General features: G+C 46.6%; 1 protein-coding gene across 3 annotated transcripts in view; it reads left to right on the forward strand.

Annotated features, from left to right (window-relative positions):
- Positions 1-21,260, forward strand: part of NRXN3 (neurexin 3) — a 335,275-nt gene extending 314,015 nt beyond the window's left edge. For 2 of the 3 annotated variants that reach the window (XM_040411260.1, XM_040411262.1), the window contains one exon: positions 18,439-21,260. In XM_040411260.1, the coding sequence (XP_040267194.1) occupies positions 18,439-19,361 (923 nt within the window). In that variant the 3' untranslated portion in view covers positions 19,362-21,260. The remainder of the gene's footprint in view (positions 1-18,438) is intronic. The other variant, XM_040411261.1, reaches the window with a different exon arrangement.
- Positions 21,261-21,338: the final 78 nt, after the last annotated feature.

Below are 21,338 nucleotides of genomic sequence, written 5' to 3' on the forward strand. Positions count from 1 at the left end.
TCATTCTGCCCTCAGTCACCCATAATGAAAAAGTGAGAACAAAATACGTATTCAGCCGCTTTACTCAGGAAATAAGTCTTCACACCCTTTACTCTGGACTTACTTGAAGCCCCTCTGGCAGTGACTCCAGCCTCCAGTCTTCTTGGGGATGATACCACAAGGTTTACACCCCTGGAGTTGAGGATTTTCCGCCATTCTCCTCTGCAGATCCTCTCCAGCTCTGTCAGGTTGGTTGGGGGATGTCGGTGGACAGCCATTTTCAGGTCTCTCCAGGGATATTCCATTGGGTTCAGGGCTCTGGCTGTGGCCCCTCAAGGACATTCCCAGAGTTGACCCTAAGCTGCTCCTGTGCTGTCCTGGCCGTGTGATTATTAGGGCCATTGAAGGTGAACCTTCGGCCCAGTCTGAGGTCCAGAGCTCTGGATCAGGATTTCATAAAGAATATCTCTGGACTTTGCTCCATTCAGTTTTCCCTCCACCCCAACTGATCCACCACCATGCTTCACTGTAGGGATGGTATTGGGCAGGTGATGAGCGGCGCCTGGTCTCCTCCAGACATGATGCTGCCACCACCATGCTTCACTGTAAAGATGGTATTGGGCAAGGGATGAGCGGCACCTGGTCTCCTCCAGAGATGATGCTACCCCCACCATGCTTCACTGTAGGGATGGTATTGGGAAGGGGATGAGCGGCGCGTCGTCTCCTCCAGACATGACGCCGCCGCCACCACCATGCTTCACTGTAGGGATGGTATTGGGCAGGGGATGAGCGGCGCCTGGTCTCCTCCAGACATGATGCTGCCACCACCATGCTTCACTGTAGGGATGGTATTGGGCAGGTGATGAGCGGCGCCTCGTCTCCTCCAGACATGATGCTGTTACCACCATGCTTCACTGTAGGGATGGTATTGGGCAGGTGATGAGCGGCGCCTCATCTCCTCCAGACATGATGCTGTTACCACCATGCTTCACTGTAGGGATGGTATTGGGCAGGGGATGAGCGGCGCCTGGTTTCCTCAAGAAATTACGCTGAGAATTGAGGTCAGAAAGTACCATCTTGGTTTCAAAAGAACAGAGAATCATGTTTCTCATAGTCTGACGTCCTTTAGGTGGTTTATACAGACTCCAGGCGGCTTTCATGTGTCTGTTACCGAGGAGAGGCTTTCTTTCAGCCGGTCTGCCAAAAAGCAAAGATTGGTGGAGGCTGCAGTAATGGTCGACCTTCTAGAAGTTTTCTCCCATCTGTACATAGGAAGGACCACTGGGTTCTTGGGGATTTCTCTTACCATGGGCCTTTCTCTATCAATTAGTTATTTTGGTGGGGCGACCAGCTCTAGGAAGAGTCCTGGTTGTTCCAAACTTCTTCCATGTAAGACCATGTGCCATTGGGAACTTTTATTGCAGCAGAAAGGTTTTGTTCCCTTCTCCAGATCTGAGCCTCCACACAATCCTGTCTTTGTGCTCTACAGGCAGTTCTCTCCTCCTCATAGCTTGGTTTTTGCTCTGATGTATTGTCGTCTGTGAGATCTTATGTAGACGGGGCTGTGTCTTTCCTTGTCATGTCCAATCTAGGGTTGTAGTGGGTATCGAATTATCGATACTTTTGTCCCGGCATCGATTCGAGCGCCATGTTCTCCTCAGCAGCACAGGGGAGAAGGAAGCAGTCCCTCCCTATTCCTGTGCCACTGCCACCAATGAGAGGAAGAGGAGGGGAGGGTCTGTGGCCACTGTGCCACCAATGAAGTTAAATCGCTTATTAATTCAAATACAGGAGGCAGGTGCGGCACCTGAGGGGTTAACTGCCACTGATCGCAGCTACCTCTCAGAGGTCAGGTGCCGGCTATGTGATTCTGCCGCCGGCACCCGCCACCTGTATCTGTATTAAAGGTTAATTATATTGGTGGTGCAGTGCGCCCCCCCCCCAGTACTAAAATCATTAATGGCACATTGCCCCCTCAGTATTAAAGTCATTGGTGGCAGTGGCCACAGGGTCCCCCCCTCCTCCTCCTCCTCATTGGTGGTGCAGTGGCAGCTTCTCATTGGAGCCCCAGCAGTGTAATCTGGGGCTCTGATTGGTTACCATGGCAGCCAGGATGCTACTGAAGCCTTCCATGGTCAGCTCCTTGGTGCTGTGAGCACAGGGAAGCAGGGAGAGTGTGAAGTCCTAGTCACCCTAATAGAGCTCTATCAGGGTGAAAGCGACAAGGCATAAAAAGATCCCAGGTTCTAGCCCCCAAGGGGGCAAATAGTTATTAAATAAAAAGAAAAAAAAAAATCACACCCGTTTTACATATAAAATATATAAACAATAAATAAACATATTACATATTGCCACGCCCAAAAAAGTGCAAACTATTACAATATTTTTTAAAAATCTCCTATGCGGTGAATGCCGTAACAGAAAAAAATTAAATAAATAAAAAACGCGCGATTTGTCCGCTGTGGGGAATTACTCCGGTAGACAGGGGTACGGGTGCAGCATAGAGGCAAACGGAGTCCAGGTAACGAAGCAAAAGAGCGTTGATTTCACATTTGCTCAAACAGAAAAAGCAGAACAGTCTCTTGGTGTTAGTTCACACCCAAAATAACAGCGAGCTTCACCTGGCTCCTTTACTTGTATGAGTCCTGTCCTGGCCGGTCGCACAGCCACATAAAGTTTTCCCCCAGGATGCTGGGCGCTCTGTACACCTGTGTCGGGGTCCACACACTGCAAACAACCCCCCAGACTCACAGCGATTTCCCTTCCTTCTCCTCCCAGCTGAGGTTGCTGCCTGGGAATTTAAATCCCAGCTCCAAAACCTGGTTCTGGAACGTGGGGGGTAGGCACCCGCCCGACTCTTTACCTACTCCCAGTAAGAGCCGGCCCGGATTTGGCTTTGCAGCCATACTAAGTATTAAAGGTGTCAACAGCTTCTGCTGTTACCACACAAAATCCGGCTCTTACCTCACCGAGGCCAGGAACCTCGGTGACACGTATCTGCCATCCATTACGGTACTCTGCACCTTACCACATACCCCAAAAAATAGGATCGGACTGTTCGATTATGGGCCGGACATTCCATAAAATTCGGAATGCACGCTGTTTTTAGGGGGTTTTATTTTTTTCACATGGTATCGAGTATCACAATACTTTTTTCTGGTATCGAAATCGAATCAAAATTTTGGTATGGTGACAACCCTGGTCCATTCCACTGAAATTACCACAGGTGACTCCAATCAAGGTGTAGAACATCTCGGAGATGATCCAGAGCTGAATGTCAAGTGTCACTGCTGAATAGTTATGTCAAGGCCACATTTTAGTTTTTCCCTTGTAATAAATTTGCAAAACAATTCTGCTTTCATTTTCTCATGATGGGGACCTGAGGGCAGAATGATTTTTTAAAATTTTAGCACAAGGACTAATATAACAAAATGTGAAAAAAGTGAAAGGGTCTGAAGACGTTCTGAATGCATTGTAAATGCATCTCCCATATCCGTCCCTTCTCCCAGAATCCATCTTTGCACGTTTCTCCAGAGAGGAAGTCCTCTAGGCCCGCCAGTTACATGCTAGTTCTAGATATTTTACACTGTCAGAATTTCTTGGGAGTTTAATCTGATAAACTGTATATAGATTTCTGCTGATTTAGACTCCCCGAAATTAGACAGTCGCAGTCCTTGAATCCCACAGAGTGGCCTGCAACATTTTAACGTAGCAGAAGCGAGCAGGTTCTCCTGGGTCTACAGAGCATGCTGTGAATGGCAGGCTGAGCCGCTGCGGACTTTTCTGTCTGTAAATCCCTGCCAGCACCACAAAGTAACCGGCTTCTTGTCCCTGTACATAGGTAACTATTACCTGGATGGATGAAATATATGCAGGATATGTGTATATTTCCAGAATTCCACTTCATAGTTGCAGCACATGACTTTATGGTGGTAATTCTGACATCCTTTCACATCTGATTCTGTCCATGGATGACACCAGGCGTCCTTTAGTCATTCTTTGCTTAGTTACACCTTGTAATTTGCTTTTTTCCATTTATAATTATTATATTTCTGATAAAAGGCAAAAAAATTATGTCTGTGCCACTATGAGAATTAGTATCCAGAATATCGTCCCTCCCAAGTCTCATCCCTGCACCCTATGAATTTCTGGGTTTGGACTGGCCAAAAATGTCAGGTTTGGACTGGCCAAAAGCCCCCGATTACCTGATATTAATATGGATGGGCACAGGACACAAGGCTGCCCGCTATACAGATGGCATGACACAATTTTATTGCCACTTTGAACGCTTCCTTTTTTATTTATCTGTGACCAGTGATCCATTCATTAAGTGGCTGTGGGCTTGCGGCACTGCAGGTGCGATGTGCTGCAGGCACAGCAAAGGTCATGACCGCTGCATGCTATGTCGTGGGTTATGCTGCATGTGGCTTGTTACTGTCTTACCTATTACTGTGTCCTGTTCTGTAGAGTGAGCCGCATTAGATTGTGATTTACGTCTATGCTTAGGCGCTGCTCACACGTCCCTATGTTAGAAGATTCCACAAAGGGCACTTGGACTCAGAAAAGGGTGCAGTGTGTGGGGGTCTGTGTCGGAGCGGATGGTGTGGTAGCCTCCATGCCAGCTCTTAGAAGCAGTAAGTGGGAGATTTGACGGCAGCACATCGTCTTCTGACCCTTTATAATGTCGGCAATGAGCAACTCCAGCTGCAGAACCACAGAATGGCCGCGTCGTGTTCCTTATATTTATGGGGCGCAGCTGTCAAAGATCAGTCTATGAACCCTCTCCTATAAAATATATGGTGATAAATGGAAAATGTAGGACCATCCTTAGGAGAAAACTTTCAGGAGCCTTTCCACAGAAAACCGATTGAGAAATGTAGGCCCTGATATTCGCACCCCACCTGCCTAAATATTCTCTAGTATCTGGAAGACGAATGGCGTTCATCTGTCAGTTGCGGCATTACTACTTTGCTTTCGGCACGGCTGGTGCACCAGTAATATACTGAGGGTGAATTGAAAAGGCATTTTTTTTACTTTCATGGAAAGACGTCCATATTTCAATGAGCATGTACCATCAGAAACATAAAAAAATAAACCGCCTGAAGGTGAGAGGACGGGCCCTGGTGAAGTCACTGAACCGTTTCATATTCCCTGTTTGTCCTCGGCTTATGTAGGTCAGGCGCAGCGTATGGTCGGGGGACGGTGCTCAGGAGCGCAGCTGAAACCCTCGGCTGACATGCAGCTTATAGACATTCCCGGGTGAACCTCATGTACACTATACAGGAGCAGCCGGCACTACAAGCATGGCAACGGAAAGGAAATCCGCATTACTGAGCGTGGAGGAATCGGACTGCTTGTCCACCCAATAATTGGGTTTTCCAGTTTCAAATTTATTTTGGGAAAACCGCAAGGAGGCTGTTAAAATAAAAAATTAAAGCATCCCTATCCTCTCCACCGCCGTGTCACCGCTCCATCCACACCATCAGGCTGCAGCGGTGCTGTCCTGTATACTATTGCAGCTGAAACCTTACATCACAGCTGCAGCCAGGAAGAGAAGGCGGAGTGGAGGGTGCGCGAGAAGGCGAGTTTAAAGGGGCTTTCCACCTTTTAAGGCTTGATGGCCTATCCTCAGGATAGGGCGTCCATGCCAGATTGGTGGGGCTCCAGAAGCAGAAAGATACATCCACTGTGTAGTAACCGTGCCCGAGTACTGCAGCTCAAATCTCATTCATGTGAATACGGCAGGACACGTGACTGCTACACAATGGATGGAGCCGCAAACAGCCATTTTAGATATTGGATATCCAACTCTAATGTTTTTTTAACAGTTTCCCTGCAGTTTTCCCCTCAATAAATCCTATAGAGATCTCTTCTAAGGCCATGTGCACACAGCGCAGTTGTCAGTTTTGGATTTAGAAGTAAAAATACCAAAGTACAGAAAATATAAATGAAATATGAAAAGAAGAAAATTATATTCACTGTGCAAAGATTCTGACCTTGTGATATCAACCAGGATATTCCCATTCAATGACGGTTCCTCACCAGTTCCAAGACCTCTGCTTGCTGAGAAACAAGGTACACAAAGAAAATTCAGTTTAAATCTATGATATACACTCACCTAAAGAATTATTAGGAACACCTGTTCTATATCTCATTAATGCAATTCTCTAGTCAACCAATCACATGGCAGTTGCTTCGATGCATTTAGGGGGGTGCTCCTGGTCAAGACAATCTCCTGAACTCCAAACTGAAGGTCAGAATGGGAAAGAAAGGTGATTTAAGCCATTTTGAGCGTGGCGTGGTTGTTGGTGCCAGACGGGCCGGTCTGAGTATTTCACAATCTGCTCAGTTACTGGGATTTTCACGCACAACCATTTCTAGGGTTTACAAAGAATGGTGTGAAAAGGGAAAAACATCCAGTATGCGGCCGTCCTGTGGGCGAAAATGCCTTGTGGATGCTGGAGGTCAGAGGAGAATGGGCCGACTGATTCAAGCTGATAGAAGAGCAACGTTGGCTGAAATAACCACTCGTTACAACCGAGGTCTGCAGCAAAGCATTTGTGAAGCCACAACACGCACAACCTTGAGGCGGATGGGCTACAACAGCAGAAGACCCCACCGGGTACCACTCATCTCCACTACAAATAGGGAAAAGAGGCTACAATCTGCACGAGCTCACCAACATTGGACTGTTGAAGACTGGAAAAATGTTGCCTGGTCTGATGAGTCTCGATTTCTGGTGAGACATTCAAATGGTAGAGTCCGAATTTGGTGTAAACAGAATGAGAACATGTCTCCATCCTCTGATGGCTACTTCCAGCAGGATAATGCACCATGTCACAAAGCTCCAATCATCTCACATTGGTTTCTGGAACATGACAATGAGTTCACTGGACTAAAATGGCCCCACAGTCACCAGATCTCAACCCAATAGAGCATCTTTGGGATGTGGTGGAACAGGAGCTTCGTGCCCTGGATGTGCATCCCTCAAATCTCCATCAACTGCAAGATGCTATCCTATCAATATGGGCCAACATCTCTAAAGAATGCTATCAGCACCTTGTGGAATCAATGCCACGTAGAATTAAGGCAGTTCTGAAGGCAAAAGGGGGTCCAACACCGTATTAGTATGGGGGCACTAATAATTCTTTAGGTGAGTGTATGTATAAGATATGGCCTCTAGCCCGGATACAAGATGAGATACGGCCTCTAGCCCGGATACAAGATGAGATACGACCTCTAGCCCGGACACAAGATGAGATACGGCCTATAGCCCGGACACAAGATGAGATACGGCCTCTAGCCCGGACACAAGATGAGATACGACCTCTAGCCCGGACACAAGATGAGATACGGCCTATAGCCCGGACACAAGATGAGATACGACCTCTAGCCCGGACACAAGATGAGATACGACCTCTAGCCCGGACACAAGATGAGATACGACCTCTAGCCCGGACACAAGATGAGATACGGCCTCTAGCCCGGACACAAGATGAGATACGGCATCTAGCCCGAACACAAGATGAGATACGGCCTCTAGCCCGGACACAAGATGAGATACGGCCTCTAGCCCGGACACAAGATGAGATACGGTTGGGCATGGAGGCCCACAGATGTTAAGGATGGGCCTGTAGATCCACACACTTGTAGGTTGGTGAAGCCATAAATGCTGGATTGTTGATAAATCTGGTGAACGGGCAGCCAAGGAAGTGTAATCTGGAGGAGACATTCCTGGGAAACCCCTGCTGTGTGCGGGCGAGCATTATCCTGCATAAATGGAAGCCCTGACATGAGAGGAGCACATGGCAGGATTGAAGTGCTCACCACCAGGCCTCTATACTCCAATCAAACTGTTGTGGGATGCCAAACAGAACCTGGATTCATCGCTGAAGACCATAGGGTTCCAGTCCATAGCAGTACAGATTTCTCGTTCACGGCGCTATAGTAAACGAAGGTGACTGTGGCTGGCAGTCAATCGCAGGACATTTTCCTTCTGCTAATCTCCTGGAAATAATCTGAGCAAAAACAGGGGTGTATGAAGGGGACCACCCGAGTCTGGATGGTGGACAACGAAACTGTGGGAGCTTGTCATGCTTGTTGGCAGATCAACTGGACCTCTCTATTGGTGTCTGTCTTGGTCAGCTGGAGCCTGTTAAACCATGTGTGTGCCCTCACATAACCACTGCTCCCAACATGGGTCAGAATGGCCTAGATAGCAGGTAACTTATCGAAACGACCATCCTGCTTCTCTCAGTCCAGTGATGCACCCCTTCTCAAAGTCTGTCAACCAGTCAAAGTGTCTTTGCATGTGCCGTAGACGCATGTCTAGCAGTCATTGATCTCTCACCAAGAGGTACACTACCCAGAAGAAGCCTCTGAGAGCCTGTAATAGACCAGTAGCTAATCAGACCACACTTTTGGTCATTTACATATCTGCAGCAATCCAATATTTCTATCTGGGTGCTTTATTATTTTTTGTCAGTGAGTGTATATTAGAGTTACAGAAGTTTTCATTCTATAATGATTACATTTTACATACAGAAAACTAGAAGAAAAAAAAAACTCCAGTAAGCATCCTTCCTGCTTCATAAAACATAACCTGAGACACTGAGTGATGGGGATCAGGTGCCGAAACTACAGGCACTGATGGCGCAGAAAAGAAACCGAGTAGGAAAAATACACCACATTGTTCATGTGAGGATTAGAACTCCATTCACACGGAGGAACAGTGTTAATGGCCCCAAAAACGCAGTGGGGAAATGTAGATCCGTTTTGTGGTTCCAATCTACATGTAACTGGACTCCTGATCATCCACGTCACATCGCTCATGGCCCTGGCCCGATCGGCGCTTCTCCTTACGACAAGTACAATAGCAGCCATTCGGAGCGAAGCGACAGTACTCCTCTCTTCACAAATAAAAGCGAAGCCTTAAGGGAACAGGCGAAATTAGCGCTCCATGCCGGTGAAGATTAGCGAGTTGTACGCCAATAACATCATCCCCAGATAAGAAATTCACATTCATCTCAGCAAGTTCATTTAGAAAGGGAAGGAACATTCAGAAACTGCTTCCACTTTACTCCGGCAGCTTGTAAACGCCACTGTGAAGAATGTGACGCCCGCAGCACGTCGGCCTTCAACATGCAGCTGTTTGAAGATTAAAGCGGCCCTGAGTGTTACACAGAAACACGAGTGATTCCCGAGTCCGCGCCGCTGCTAAAAACAAGGAAAGCAAATATTCATACGGCGGCTTCAAGACTGCGACTGCTAATTGAGATGTTATTTTTTTTAATGAAACAGAGGGGGGGGGGGGGGGGGTGAAGAAGCCGCTTATGAAGAAAGTTCACGTGGACTTCAAACTGTTGAAATCCTTTCATTTGTTGCGGCCCAGATTCGGGCTGTGTGCACAAGTTAATTAGACTTTACAAGCCTCCTGCTAAAGCCACCATCGCCAGCCCTTTCTTCTTTCTGAAGTCTCTGTCCTGAGCGGGTTGGCACGGCTATTAAATATGCATCCTTTACAGACAACAACTAAATCAAAGCGCTTATGGATTCTGCTCATTAAGAAGAAGTGTAATTATTCCAACAAAGCTTATGTCTCCTCTTAGATTGTAGTAAGAATAGACCGGAAAGTGGGCCAGGAGCTTTTACTAGGTGCCCTCAGATCACCCAGAATCTGCTCTGTAATCCATACTGCTAGAGCTCAGAGCCGTGCACCACCTCAGAGTGACCCGTCTGGAGGTCCCAAGAGAGGACTGAACGCTCATGTGCACCCGCAGCAAGTGTGCACACAGTCACATGCATTTTACAGAGAGAACATTCCCACATAAAGATTTCCAGAGTTATAGATTGGAAGGTATACTCACTGAGCCATTGACTGTATGTCAGTGCAGTGGACACTGAGCCATTGACTGAGTGTGTGGGTGCAGTGGTCACTGAGCCATTGACTGTGAGTGTGTGGGTCCAGTGGTCACTGAGCCATTGACTGTGGGTGCAGTGGTCACTGAGCCATTGACTGTGGGTCCAGTGGTCACTGAGCCATTGACTGTGGGTCCAGTGGTCACTGAGCCATTGACTGTGGGTCCAGTGGTCACTGAGCCATTGACTGTGGGTCCAGTGGTCACTGAGCCATTGACTGTGGGTGCAGTGGTCACTGAGCCATTGACTGTGGGTCCAGTGGTCACTGAGCCATTGACTGTGGGTCCAGTGGTCACTGAGCCATTGACTGTGGGTGCAGTGGTCACTGAGCCATTGACTGTGGGTCCAGTGGTCACTGAGCCATTGACTGTGGGTGCAGTGGTCACTGAGCCATTGACTGTGGGTGCAGTGGTCACTGAGCCATTGACTGTGGGTCCAGTGGTCACTGAGCCATTGACTGTGGGTGCAGTGGTCACTGAGCCATTGACTGTGGATCCAGTGGTCACTGAGCCATTGACTTTGAGTGTGTGGGTCCAGTGGTCACTGAGCCATTGACTGTGGGTGCAGTGGTCACTGAGCCATTGACTGTGGGTCCAGTGGTCACTGAGCCATTGACTGTGGGTCCAGTGGTCACTGAGCCATTGACTGTGGGTGCAGTGGTCACTGAGCCATTCATTGACTGTGGGTGCAGTGGTCACTGAGCCATTCATTGACTGTGGGTGCAGTGGTCACTGAGCCATTCATTGACTGTGGGTGCAGTGGTCACTGAGCCATTGGCTGTGGGTGCAGTGGTCACTGAGCCATTGGCTGTGGGTGCAGTGAGCCATTGACTGTCAGGGTGCAGTGGTCGCTGGTCCATTGACTGTGTCAGGGTGCAGTGGTCGCTGGTCCATTTTATGTATGTGGGTGCCGTTGAATATGATGAGGACTTAAGAGCACTTATATGATATGTTCTTGGTTCTGCAGTTGGAGTTCTACTGTTTTAACGCCTTCATATCCGGGTATCAGGTTTGGGCTCTTTGTTGTGTAAATGGTAAATTCACAGTCCCCAAAAAGGCAATGTCCATCCATCTTACAATCTACAGGCATCTACTTTGTTATTAGTAATCAGTGACCCAGATTGCAGGAGGGAGGCCTGAGGCGACATCTCTGGGTGAAGATGCCTCAGGTGCTCTCCGAGCTGCGGTGCTACATTTTTAGAAAGGCCTCCGGGCCAGTGATGGAACAAGGCTGAGCCGGGGGTCAGGAGGTTGCAGCTCTTGTCCCAGCCCCACACTGTGGAATCTTCTATAGAGACAGCTCGCTCTCATTGGGAATGTGGATGGTAAAAGCAGAGATTGGTCTTTTTCTACCCTAAAACAACCGGCCTTGTGGTCTTATGAGCCTCTCCCTGTCCATGGCTTATTCCCCCCCCCCCCCACCTCCAGTGAATGAAAGCAGCATTTGACTTATTGCTAGGTACTGACCTCTGTATACACGATGGTAGTGAGGTGAGGAGCGCCCGCAGCACCAAGATTCATTGCACCTCGTTGTCACAATAATCGAGGACTTCCAGGATAAGAACATTCTTAGCATACCTCACCCCACAGTCAACCCCCAGTGTAAGGGGGAAAGGACTGTGACCCTGGACAAGCCATATTTATTTAATCTTCAAGGCCCGTCTCATGTCAGCCTCTTGCATGAAGAGCTGCGGTGCCAGCGTCCCTATGACAACACTTCCTGCTCCTGTACACTAACATCTTCGTGTTCTCATTAGCCCTCATACCAAACAATCAAAACAGGATAAAAATAATACCAACGGGACATTACCTCTCACTGAACAAGAGCGCAGGAGAATAAAGTCTTGTCATGGCCGCCGCTGGCATCTCCAGGGCAATAAGAGGGATGATTTGGGAGTTGATGCTCTTTGTATCTGTCAGCAGTTTTTGAGATTACCTATTTATTTCATTTCTTCACAAGACACAATTTCAAGAAAAGTGTTTTGTGTATATGAAATTGGGAGGGACTTATTGAGGGGGCGTGGCCTGCAGCCTGGCAGATCTATCATACTTTATGCCAGAAATTGACGCAAATTTCAGCCAGGCCACAGTTGGAGCACATACAGTACAGACCAAAAGTTTGGACCCACCTTCTCATTCAAAGAGTTTTCTTTATTTTCATGACTATGAAGGCATCAAAACTATGAATTAACACATGTGGAATTATATACATAACAAACAAGTGTGAAACAACTGAAAATATGTCATATTCTAGGTTCTTCAAAGTAGCCACCTTTTGCTTTGATTACTGCTTTGCACACTCTTGGCATTCTCTTGATGAGCTTCAAGAGGTAGTCCCCTGAAATGGTCTTCACTTCACAGGTGTGCCCTGTCAGGTTTAATAAGTGGGATTTCTTGCCTTATAAATGAGGTTGGGACCATTAGTTGCGTTGAGGAGAAGTCAGGTGGATACACAGCTGATAGTCCTACTGAATAGACTGTTAAAATTTGTATTATGGCAAGAAAAAAGCAGCTAAGTAAAGAAAAACGAGTGGCCATCATTACTTTAAGAAATAAAGGTCAGTCAGTCAGCCGAAAAATTGGGAAAACTTTGAAAGTAAGGGCTATTTGACCATGAAGGAGAGTGATGGGGTGCTGCGCCAGATGACCTGGCCTCCACAGTCACCGGACCTGAACCCAATCGAGATGGTTTGGGGTGAGCTGGACCGCAGAGTGAAGGCAAAAGGGCCAAAAAGTGCTAAGCATCTCTGGGAACTCCTTCAAGACTGTTGGAAGACCATTTCAGGGGACTACCTCTTGAAGCTCATCAAGAGAATGCCAAGAGTGTGCAAAGCAGTAATCAAAGCAAAATGTGGCTACTTTGAAGAACCTAGAATATGACCTATTTTCAGTTGTTTCACACTTGTTTGTTATGTATATAATTCCACATGTGTTAATTCATAGTTTTGATGCCTTCATAGTCATGAAAATAAAGAAAACTCTTTGAATGAGAAGGTGTGTCCAAACTTTTGGTCTGTACTGTATTTCCAGAAGATGTGTCAAATTTAAGGAGCATGCCTGTTAATAAATTCAGGGCATCCTACTGCGGCACACTTCAGATAAAGACGGGTGTATGACATGCCAGTCTTATTTCCTCCACATAGAGCCCCAGCTGTGCCCTGTAGGTGGCAGACAGTGAAATACCACATGAGGACAGCGCCAATGCCTCTTACCTCCCTAATTTTAATGTTCTTATTCTGTGAAAGGTCAGGTGCTGCCAACAGTGTCGCCCTCCCCAATTCTGTGGACTCTACGCTTTACAAGTTACTTGTGTTGCAAGTGAGGGCTCGGGTGACAACCGTTACAGATACGATGCACAACGTGTACTGAATATCTGATCTAATGCGATACTCACTAGATGATTATCAGCTTGCACCCATTCACCACGTTAAGGTGACCCCTTTCAGATAGGACCCCACTTTCTGTTCCCTTATGTCTTACGGCTTGTTAAAAAGTTTAATTTTGACTTTCCTTGGGAGATGCCTTTTTGCATATTATATTCCTATGGAGCATTGCCTATAAGTCACCATACATAGCTGGTCTCTATCCAAGACTTAATAACCCCCCTCAATGCCCAGAGCAGTGGAGCTGACCACACTTACCTGGTCCTTGCTGGCTCATAGGATGGATGTTCTTATCTGCATGCAGGGGAGATGCTGGGAGGAAAACCAGCACTGAGGACATGTAAGTATTGTCAGGGTCCGGGCATTGTGGGGGGTTGTTAAGTCCTTTGACGAGACCTAGCACACTGCCTAAGGGCCTCAAATGAATTCAGGGAGAGCAGCTCCAGCTATATACTGCACTGACTAAAATCAGCCTGTGGGAAATAAGTTCTTCACTTGCAAGGGGCTCTCCCAACTGGTGAAGAAGCTCCCCCACAGCTTGTTTGACAAGGCCAAACATCTCACCTGGCCCACACAATCTAACGCCTGCGCTCTGCTTATGGAGCAGCGACTGTACATGTGCTGCTACTTGTAAGTGGAATGTCTTCAGCGGCGGGGGCAGCCCCTTACAGGTGAAGAACTCTTGTTGATGAGACAAATCGATTCCCTCATTTCTAGTTAGGGTGCTGCCACACATTCAGGTTTTCTGATGCGGATCTTGAAGCCAAAATGAGGAGTGGATTCAACAAAATAGCAGTAGCATTTGCCCGTAGAAGTAGATGAGCTGCCTTCTCACAGCTAGGATCTGATGTGCAGCCCCCCTGTGAATCGCACCCGGGGTCTTCTGATAGTGGTGTTACATGTAAATCATCTAGCAATGGTCTGGTCAATGCTGCGTTCAGTCATCCTTGCCCCGTCACCCAAACCCTTCTGAGCCTGCTGGGATTTCAGTTGTTCTTTCTTGTATACTTTCCCTAAATGCAACTTTAAGCATGCATCAACATCCTGCAGCCAAGAACTGACCCACTGTCAATTGAAATCAATTTTCTTTCGTTTTTCCTGTTTATTTGTCATGCACAGACAGACAGCGGTGTCGGGTGCAGCACATCGCGCATTCACTGCCATGTGGCCCTTCCCATCCAGGGATCAAAATCTCACTGCAATGTTACATAGTGACAGTGTCGACAGTAAAGACGGCCGTCGGCCACAACTAATCCGCACTAGCACGCAAATGAAAGGGAGCCAACCTCCGATGAGGCGGCAGCAGCACCCGTGCCGTCTGTGTGTGCATCAACTGGAAAACTGTGTCAAGCATTCCTTATGTTCTGACATGAGAGGCCGCGCGCCTCCTCTTCCCTGTGGGATAAGATTGTTTTTTGTTTTTTTGCCCTTTTGTGTGGTTCTGTCAGTGTAATTCTCCAGCATTATGTCCTACATTTGATGCTTGGTTTGTTTTCAAATTTCCCCCTTCCCTGCATTAAAATGAGCTGCCAACTACGCTGCCATTTTTCTAATGCATTTAATAAAAGGAACAACTTTAGCTGCTTTATTTGCCACCTGGAGGTGCGTGTCCGGCGGCAGCGCCCGTGCTGTACATGTCACTGGATGGACCTTATAATCGCTGAATGCAGATTTCACTCTCACCCGCAGCTAAAATTGTTCCCTGTGCAGACAACCATCTTGGACTCGGGGCCCCGTCTGTTGTGGCTTAATTTTGCTCTACTCGTCATGTAATCTCACTCTCATTTTTTTTCCACTTCTAAATTATTATTTTTTTTTAGTAGAAGAAAAAAAAAAAAAAAACTTTTTGAGGGTTGTTTTTTAAAGAAGATAATGCTGTCTGATATTCTTCTTGCTACTGTTCTGATGTGGATTTGCTTCTTTCTGGGTGGGTGGTGAAGGAGATTTGCATGTCGGACAAGTTGCAGTTTAGGGTTTGTAATATCTGTCAGTGTTTAGAGTTTTGCTTTTTCTTTTCCTAGATGGGCATGCCAATGTTCATTTTGTTTGTTTTTTTTGTTCTGTATATTGCCTGTCCCTTCCTTACAGCCAGAAGTTCAAAAGCTGCTAGATCACTACGTAACGCCTTATCATGGACATGGCAACTGACTCACACCTTCGGCCTGCTCATTTTCATCAAGTGTCTAGTGTCCTCATAGATTTGACCTCCCTTCTTTCTCAACCTACCCCCCCCCCCCTCACCACTTTATCCTATTCATTAGGCGATTTCTTTTTTGTTTTTCCAAATTAACTAAGTGAATAACCCTAAAAACCACATTTAGTACAAGCTTTATAAACCGCTACGAACTGAATAGCAACAGGCAGATCCAGATGAAGCGGCCATTCCCCAGCATTAATCTATACGACTAAAAAAAGCAAAATTCTAAAAACTTTACCAGGATTTGATTTCCTCTCTGTTTCCTTCTGTTAAACTCCACTACAAAGCTGTAGAGAGGCAGTGCTGAGGACAGCCACAGACGCCGTGTGTGACTACTTTCTTGTGTTTTGTGCTGTGAGTCCTGTGTTTGTCACCTTCCGTGTGTCATTTATTGTAACTAAAGTGACAGCTCCAGATTCTCAATTGTCTCTAAAACTGCACTGATTTGTGGTTAAATGGAAAGCAAACAAACCTAGTGACAAGAATGTATCTCTGACATTCTTATACAACTCTGTTCTGTAAATTTTTTTTACATGCCAAAAAACATGCGGGCAATTTGTGGATGTAAGTCAACGGCACAGTAAAGTATTTTTTAACTTCTAATTCTTCCATTTTTTGTCCGTGGTATTTTTGGTTCTCATTTTTTTACTCTTTGGTTGGGGCTCTTTATTTCACCTTCTTTTCAGTTTTCTTACATCTGTTTTTTCCAAGTTTTTAGTTCCTTTTCTGGTTTCTGTGGTTCAAGCATTTAATTTACTTACATTTGCTGTGAGTTATTTCTTTCTGTTTAATTATTTTTTGGGGGGCATTTATAGGGGCTGTGGGGGGTGTCACAATTCTTTTCTGTTGTATGCTACAATGTTGAGGATGTAGTTTCCATTAGCTGTAGCACACTGGAATGCTATACCACAGGTAGGGCTCATTCAGACGGCCGTATATTTTGTTCCGCATTTTTGTAGAACAGGTGCGGACCCATTCATTTCAATGGGGCTGCAAAAGATGTGGACAGCACAACCCTGTGCTGTCCGCATCCGTTCTACGGCCTCACAAAAAATATAGGGCATATCCTATTCTTAAAGTTACGGAAATTACGGAAAATAATTCACTAAAACAATAGATGCAAACATAACATATGGACTAAGCCCTCACTCTGAGGATAAAATCTGAGACACTTAGCCAATACATTTTGATCAAAACACATCTGTGCCCACCTACCCATTGCCAAGGTGGTCTCAGGTCAGGCAGGTCCTACACTATACCTACCTATGCCGTTGTGCATCTATATTTAGAAGCGCAGGCCCTGCACATACAGTGCGCTGCTCCTAGTTCCCTCTGTGTGCATGAGCAACCAATGAGAGGAGCCGCACAGCGATATGTACCACCTAATCATGGGCGCCCGCACAGCTATATGTACCACCTAATCATGGGCGCCCGCACAGCTATATGTACCACCTAATCATGGGCACCCGCACAGCTATATGTACCACCTAATCATGGGCACCCGCACAGCTATATGTACCACCTAATCATGGGCGCCCGCACAGCGATATGTACCACCTAATCATGGGCGCCCGCACAGCGATATGTACCACCTAATCATGGGCACCCGCACAGCTATATGTACCACCTAATCAAGGTCACTTCTTAGATAGGTGGGGCAGTAGTGCACATGAATAGAAGCACATTCACACCTGAAGGTGCCACTCCTTCAATTCAAGGCGACCTATAGGTTGACCTATAGCTGTGCGGTTCCTCCTCTCATTGGTTGCTCATGCACACAGAGGTAACTAGGAGCAGCGCACTACATGTGCAGGGCCTGCGCTCCTGAATATAGATGCACCACTGCATAGGTAGGACCTGCCTGACCTGAGACCACTTTGGCGCTGGGTACAGATTGTTTTGATCAAATTGTATTGGCTTGGGCTCCATTCACATGTCCGCAAGTGTAGTCTGCATCCGTTCAACAATTGTGCGGAATGGATGCGGACCCATTCATTCTCTATGGGGACGGAATGGATGCGGAGAGCACACTATGTGCTCTCTCCGCATCCGCATTGCCGGAGCGCGGCCCCGAACTTCTGGTCTGCTCCGCAAAAAATAGTGTGTCCTATTCTTGTCCATAGCTGCGGACAAAAATAGAACTTCTCTATTTAGTGCCGGCCATGTGCGGCCCGGTGTATTGCGGATCCGCAATACACCACGCACGTGTGAATGGACCCTAAAATCTGAGACTCTTATCATTAGAGTGAGGGCTTAGTCCATATATTGTGTTTGCATCTATTGTTTTAGTGAATTATTTTCCGTAATTTTATAAATGGAGCCATGCTCATCCGCATATTTACTATCATATCGTGCAGGATGTTCTGTGTCTTTTTTCATATACCATTCTTATTCACAATTGCGGACAAGAATAGGCATTTTCTATAATAGTGACGGCCATGTGTGGTCCGCAGATTGTGCAACGCACACGGGCTGGTATCCATGTTTTGCGGATCACAAAACACATACGGTGGTCTGACTGAGCATTTATGGAGAGGGCCACGAATTAGAAGAGCAGCAGACAATTTGAGACCTCCCTGGCCCGCAGCAAGCCCACAGTACCAGTAGAGATGACATAAGTGGAACCAGTCAGCCAGAGCACAGAACAACCAGACTGATGACATCATAGGACTAGAGACAGAACCATGTCCTTTCCTCTTTCTTTAGTGTTCTCTGGATACGTTCCGATCAGGAAGGGTCATGAAATCACTAGACAGAAATGACACCCTCTTTCTTAGATGGTAACTTATTAGATGCTATAGATGACGATCTCTCCAGATCCCGGTCTGTACTTTTACCACTGGACCCAAATCAGATCACCTAAGGAGGCAGGCGAGGACAGGTTGTGCCCAGCGCCACCTCGGCATGCTTTTATGTACCTGAGATTAGTTATTAATTGTGTTCCTCTGTTTTCTCTCTACAGGAGGTGAATTAGTTATACCTGTCCTAGTAGAGGATCCCTTAGATACCCCTTCACTAGCTACACATACACCCTCCATCACTCTGTCCCCTTCCTTCCGACCACTTCTCACCATAATTGAGACCACCAAAGATTCCCTGTCTGTGACCCCTGAGGCGGGGTTACCTTGCTTGTCGGACCAAGGCAGCGATGGTTGTGAGGATGATGATGGCTTGGTGATATCGGGGTATGGCTCAGGGGAAACCTTTGACTCTAACCTGCCCCCTACCGATGATGAAGATTTTTACACCACCCTCTCCTTGGTAACAGATAAGAGCTTTTCCACATCATTCTTCGATGGTGGCTTCCAATCACAGGCGCCCAAATGGGGATCAAAGGACTTTAGACCCAACAAAGCCTTCGAACCTGGTAGGACTTCTACCACAAGTTTGCCCCCTGAGCTGATACGCTCCACGTCTGCATCTGGGATGGTGCCCATGGTGCCAGCTGGCAAAATGAATAACCATGAGCTCAAACCCCAGCCCGATATAGTGTTGCTATCGTTGCCCACTACCTACGAGCTAGACAGCACAAAGCTCAGGAGTCCGCTAATAACATCCCCCATGTTCCGTAATGTGCCCACAGCAAACCCCACGATGCCGGGAAGCAGACGGGTCCCGGGGCCTTCCGAGGTGGTCCGGGAGTCCAGCAGCACGACGGGGATGGTCGTTGGTATTGTGGCAGCCGCTGCTCTCTGTATCCTGATCCTCCTGTATGCCATGTACAAGTACAGAAACAGGGACGAGGGTTCCTACCAGGTGGATGAGACAAGGAATTACATCAGCAACTCCGCTCAGAGCAACGGGGCCCTGGTGAAGGAGAAGCAGCACAGCTCTAAGGGAGGCCACAAGAAGCAGAAAAATAAGGACAAGGAGTATTACGTGTAAAATAAAATATTAATATATGTATTCAAAGCAAACACAGATGTGAACTAATGAAAAAAACTAAAACAGCAAAGGCAAAACCTACATTGCTATTGATGTCTAGTAGCATAAACACCAAGGACAGGAGCAGCAACGTCCTGAATTCTGGAACGGCAGCTGCCTTGTGCCTGAGGCAGGTTTATGACCAAGGGAGCTGTTAGTGCTCCATCCAGGCTGGACACAGCTTTCTGCTCCACTGTAATATAAAGCACACTTACTACTCTGTTAGCCATGAGCGGCGGACACAACAGAAAGAAGATATAGAAATATATATATATATATATACACAAGTATGAAAGTTATGTGAACTCCAGCTGACCAGTTCTAGGGCTCTCTTCTCCAGTCGAGTGGATCCAGGTCAGGGGAGCCCCTGGGATCCACCACGTCACCAATCTGAGGGAGCCTTAAAATACTCAAGCAAAATAACAAAAAAAGGTCAAAGACTCTGAACCGAATATTCTTTCTTTCTTTGTTCTTTTATGTTTCGGGAGGTTTATTTATTTTCCTTGATTTTGTTTCTGTTTGCTGCTCTCTTATAATGATATACACCACATGGCCAGAGGTAGCCATGTACAGCCAAGGAACTATAGACTTCATGTACAATAGCAGATGTGTGCGCCGAGTGCCTGCCTGAATGTCTGGGTGAAGATTGTTGCCATATACAGCATCACGTGTGTTCTTTTCATATCAGGTTGTGGTGTCCATAGAAAATATTGTTTGCAGGATGTTTCAATAAAGTGATAGAAAACTATACAGGGGAGAGGATTGGCGAGGGCTTGGGTCTGCCGTGAGATCTGGCCAGTGTTTGTAGACAATGCAGAATACCGTCACAAGGCCAAATCTGCCTGCGAGAAAGGGGCGACGAAGCCTCCGTCCTTTTGTCCTTGCAGCCAAACATCAACAAATGAAAATGAGCCAGAAATGGGAAAAAAAATTCAAGAAAAAAAAATCTTCCACAAATGAGGAAGGATCCGAGGCTTTTTTTTTTTTGCGTTCTGGTTTTGTGACTTCCTGCAATGCATGCAAAAAAAAAAAATTGAAAAAAAAACTCACAAAAAAATGGAACTGGTTCAGGACTGTAGATAATGTGTTGGATTAAACACATGGTGAACACAAAGGTGTTGTGCTCGGCAGAAGGAGACCAGTCCCTGGACCCTGGCCAGTCTGCCTTCACTCGAGGACTGAGACGACGAGGAGTTTTCTTACAAGTAGAATCTATATATACATATAATATAATATGCAGAGATATTTATTCAGATGACTGCTATTTCTTTATTGGTACAAGAACGCTGTGTTTTAATGGAAGATTTTGTCATTAACCCCCTCAGTGCCATGCAGGTAAAGGTATTTTCCAGTTGCCAATTATGGGGCAAAAAAAATAAAAGTAATGACCCCCCCCTATCAAAAATTGCTTCTCACTCATTCACCCGCTGAGAAGCAGCAAGGAAGAGGCAGTAGCTGATCACAATACTAAGGTCTCATGCACACGACCATATCCGTTTTGCAGTTGGGAAATCATGGATCCGCTAAATACAGATGTGGTCTGTGTGCCATCCTCATTTTTCACAGAGCTATTGACTTCAATGGGTCTGTGGTTTTGTGGACACATTCTATCCTTTTTCGGAACAGACATACGGATGCGGAAAGCCCACAAAAAAAGCGGATGCAACATAGACAGTATCCCTCTTTTGGGGATCCACAATTTGTGGACTGCAAAATACAGATGGAGGTGTGGATGGGGCTCAGTAGCTGTGTCTGACACCTGGGTTACAGTGGTGGCTTCAGGTTCCTGCACACGATGAAGAGAATGTATGACGCCCAATGTTAATCTATGACCCAAATGCACTTTATCCACATTGACAGGAGGTGATTAGCATCATTATCTGAAAGAAGATGGCAGGTTTGACTGTACAGCCGCCTGACTGTGCGCACGGTTACGTG

The sequence above is a fragment of the Bufo bufo genome, chromosome 11 (genome assembly GCF_905171765.1).
Source record: "Bufo bufo chromosome 11, aBufBuf1.1, whole genome shotgun sequence".
Classification (NCBI taxonomy): domain Eukaryota; kingdom Metazoa; phylum Chordata; class Amphibia; order Anura; family Bufonidae; genus Bufo; species Bufo bufo.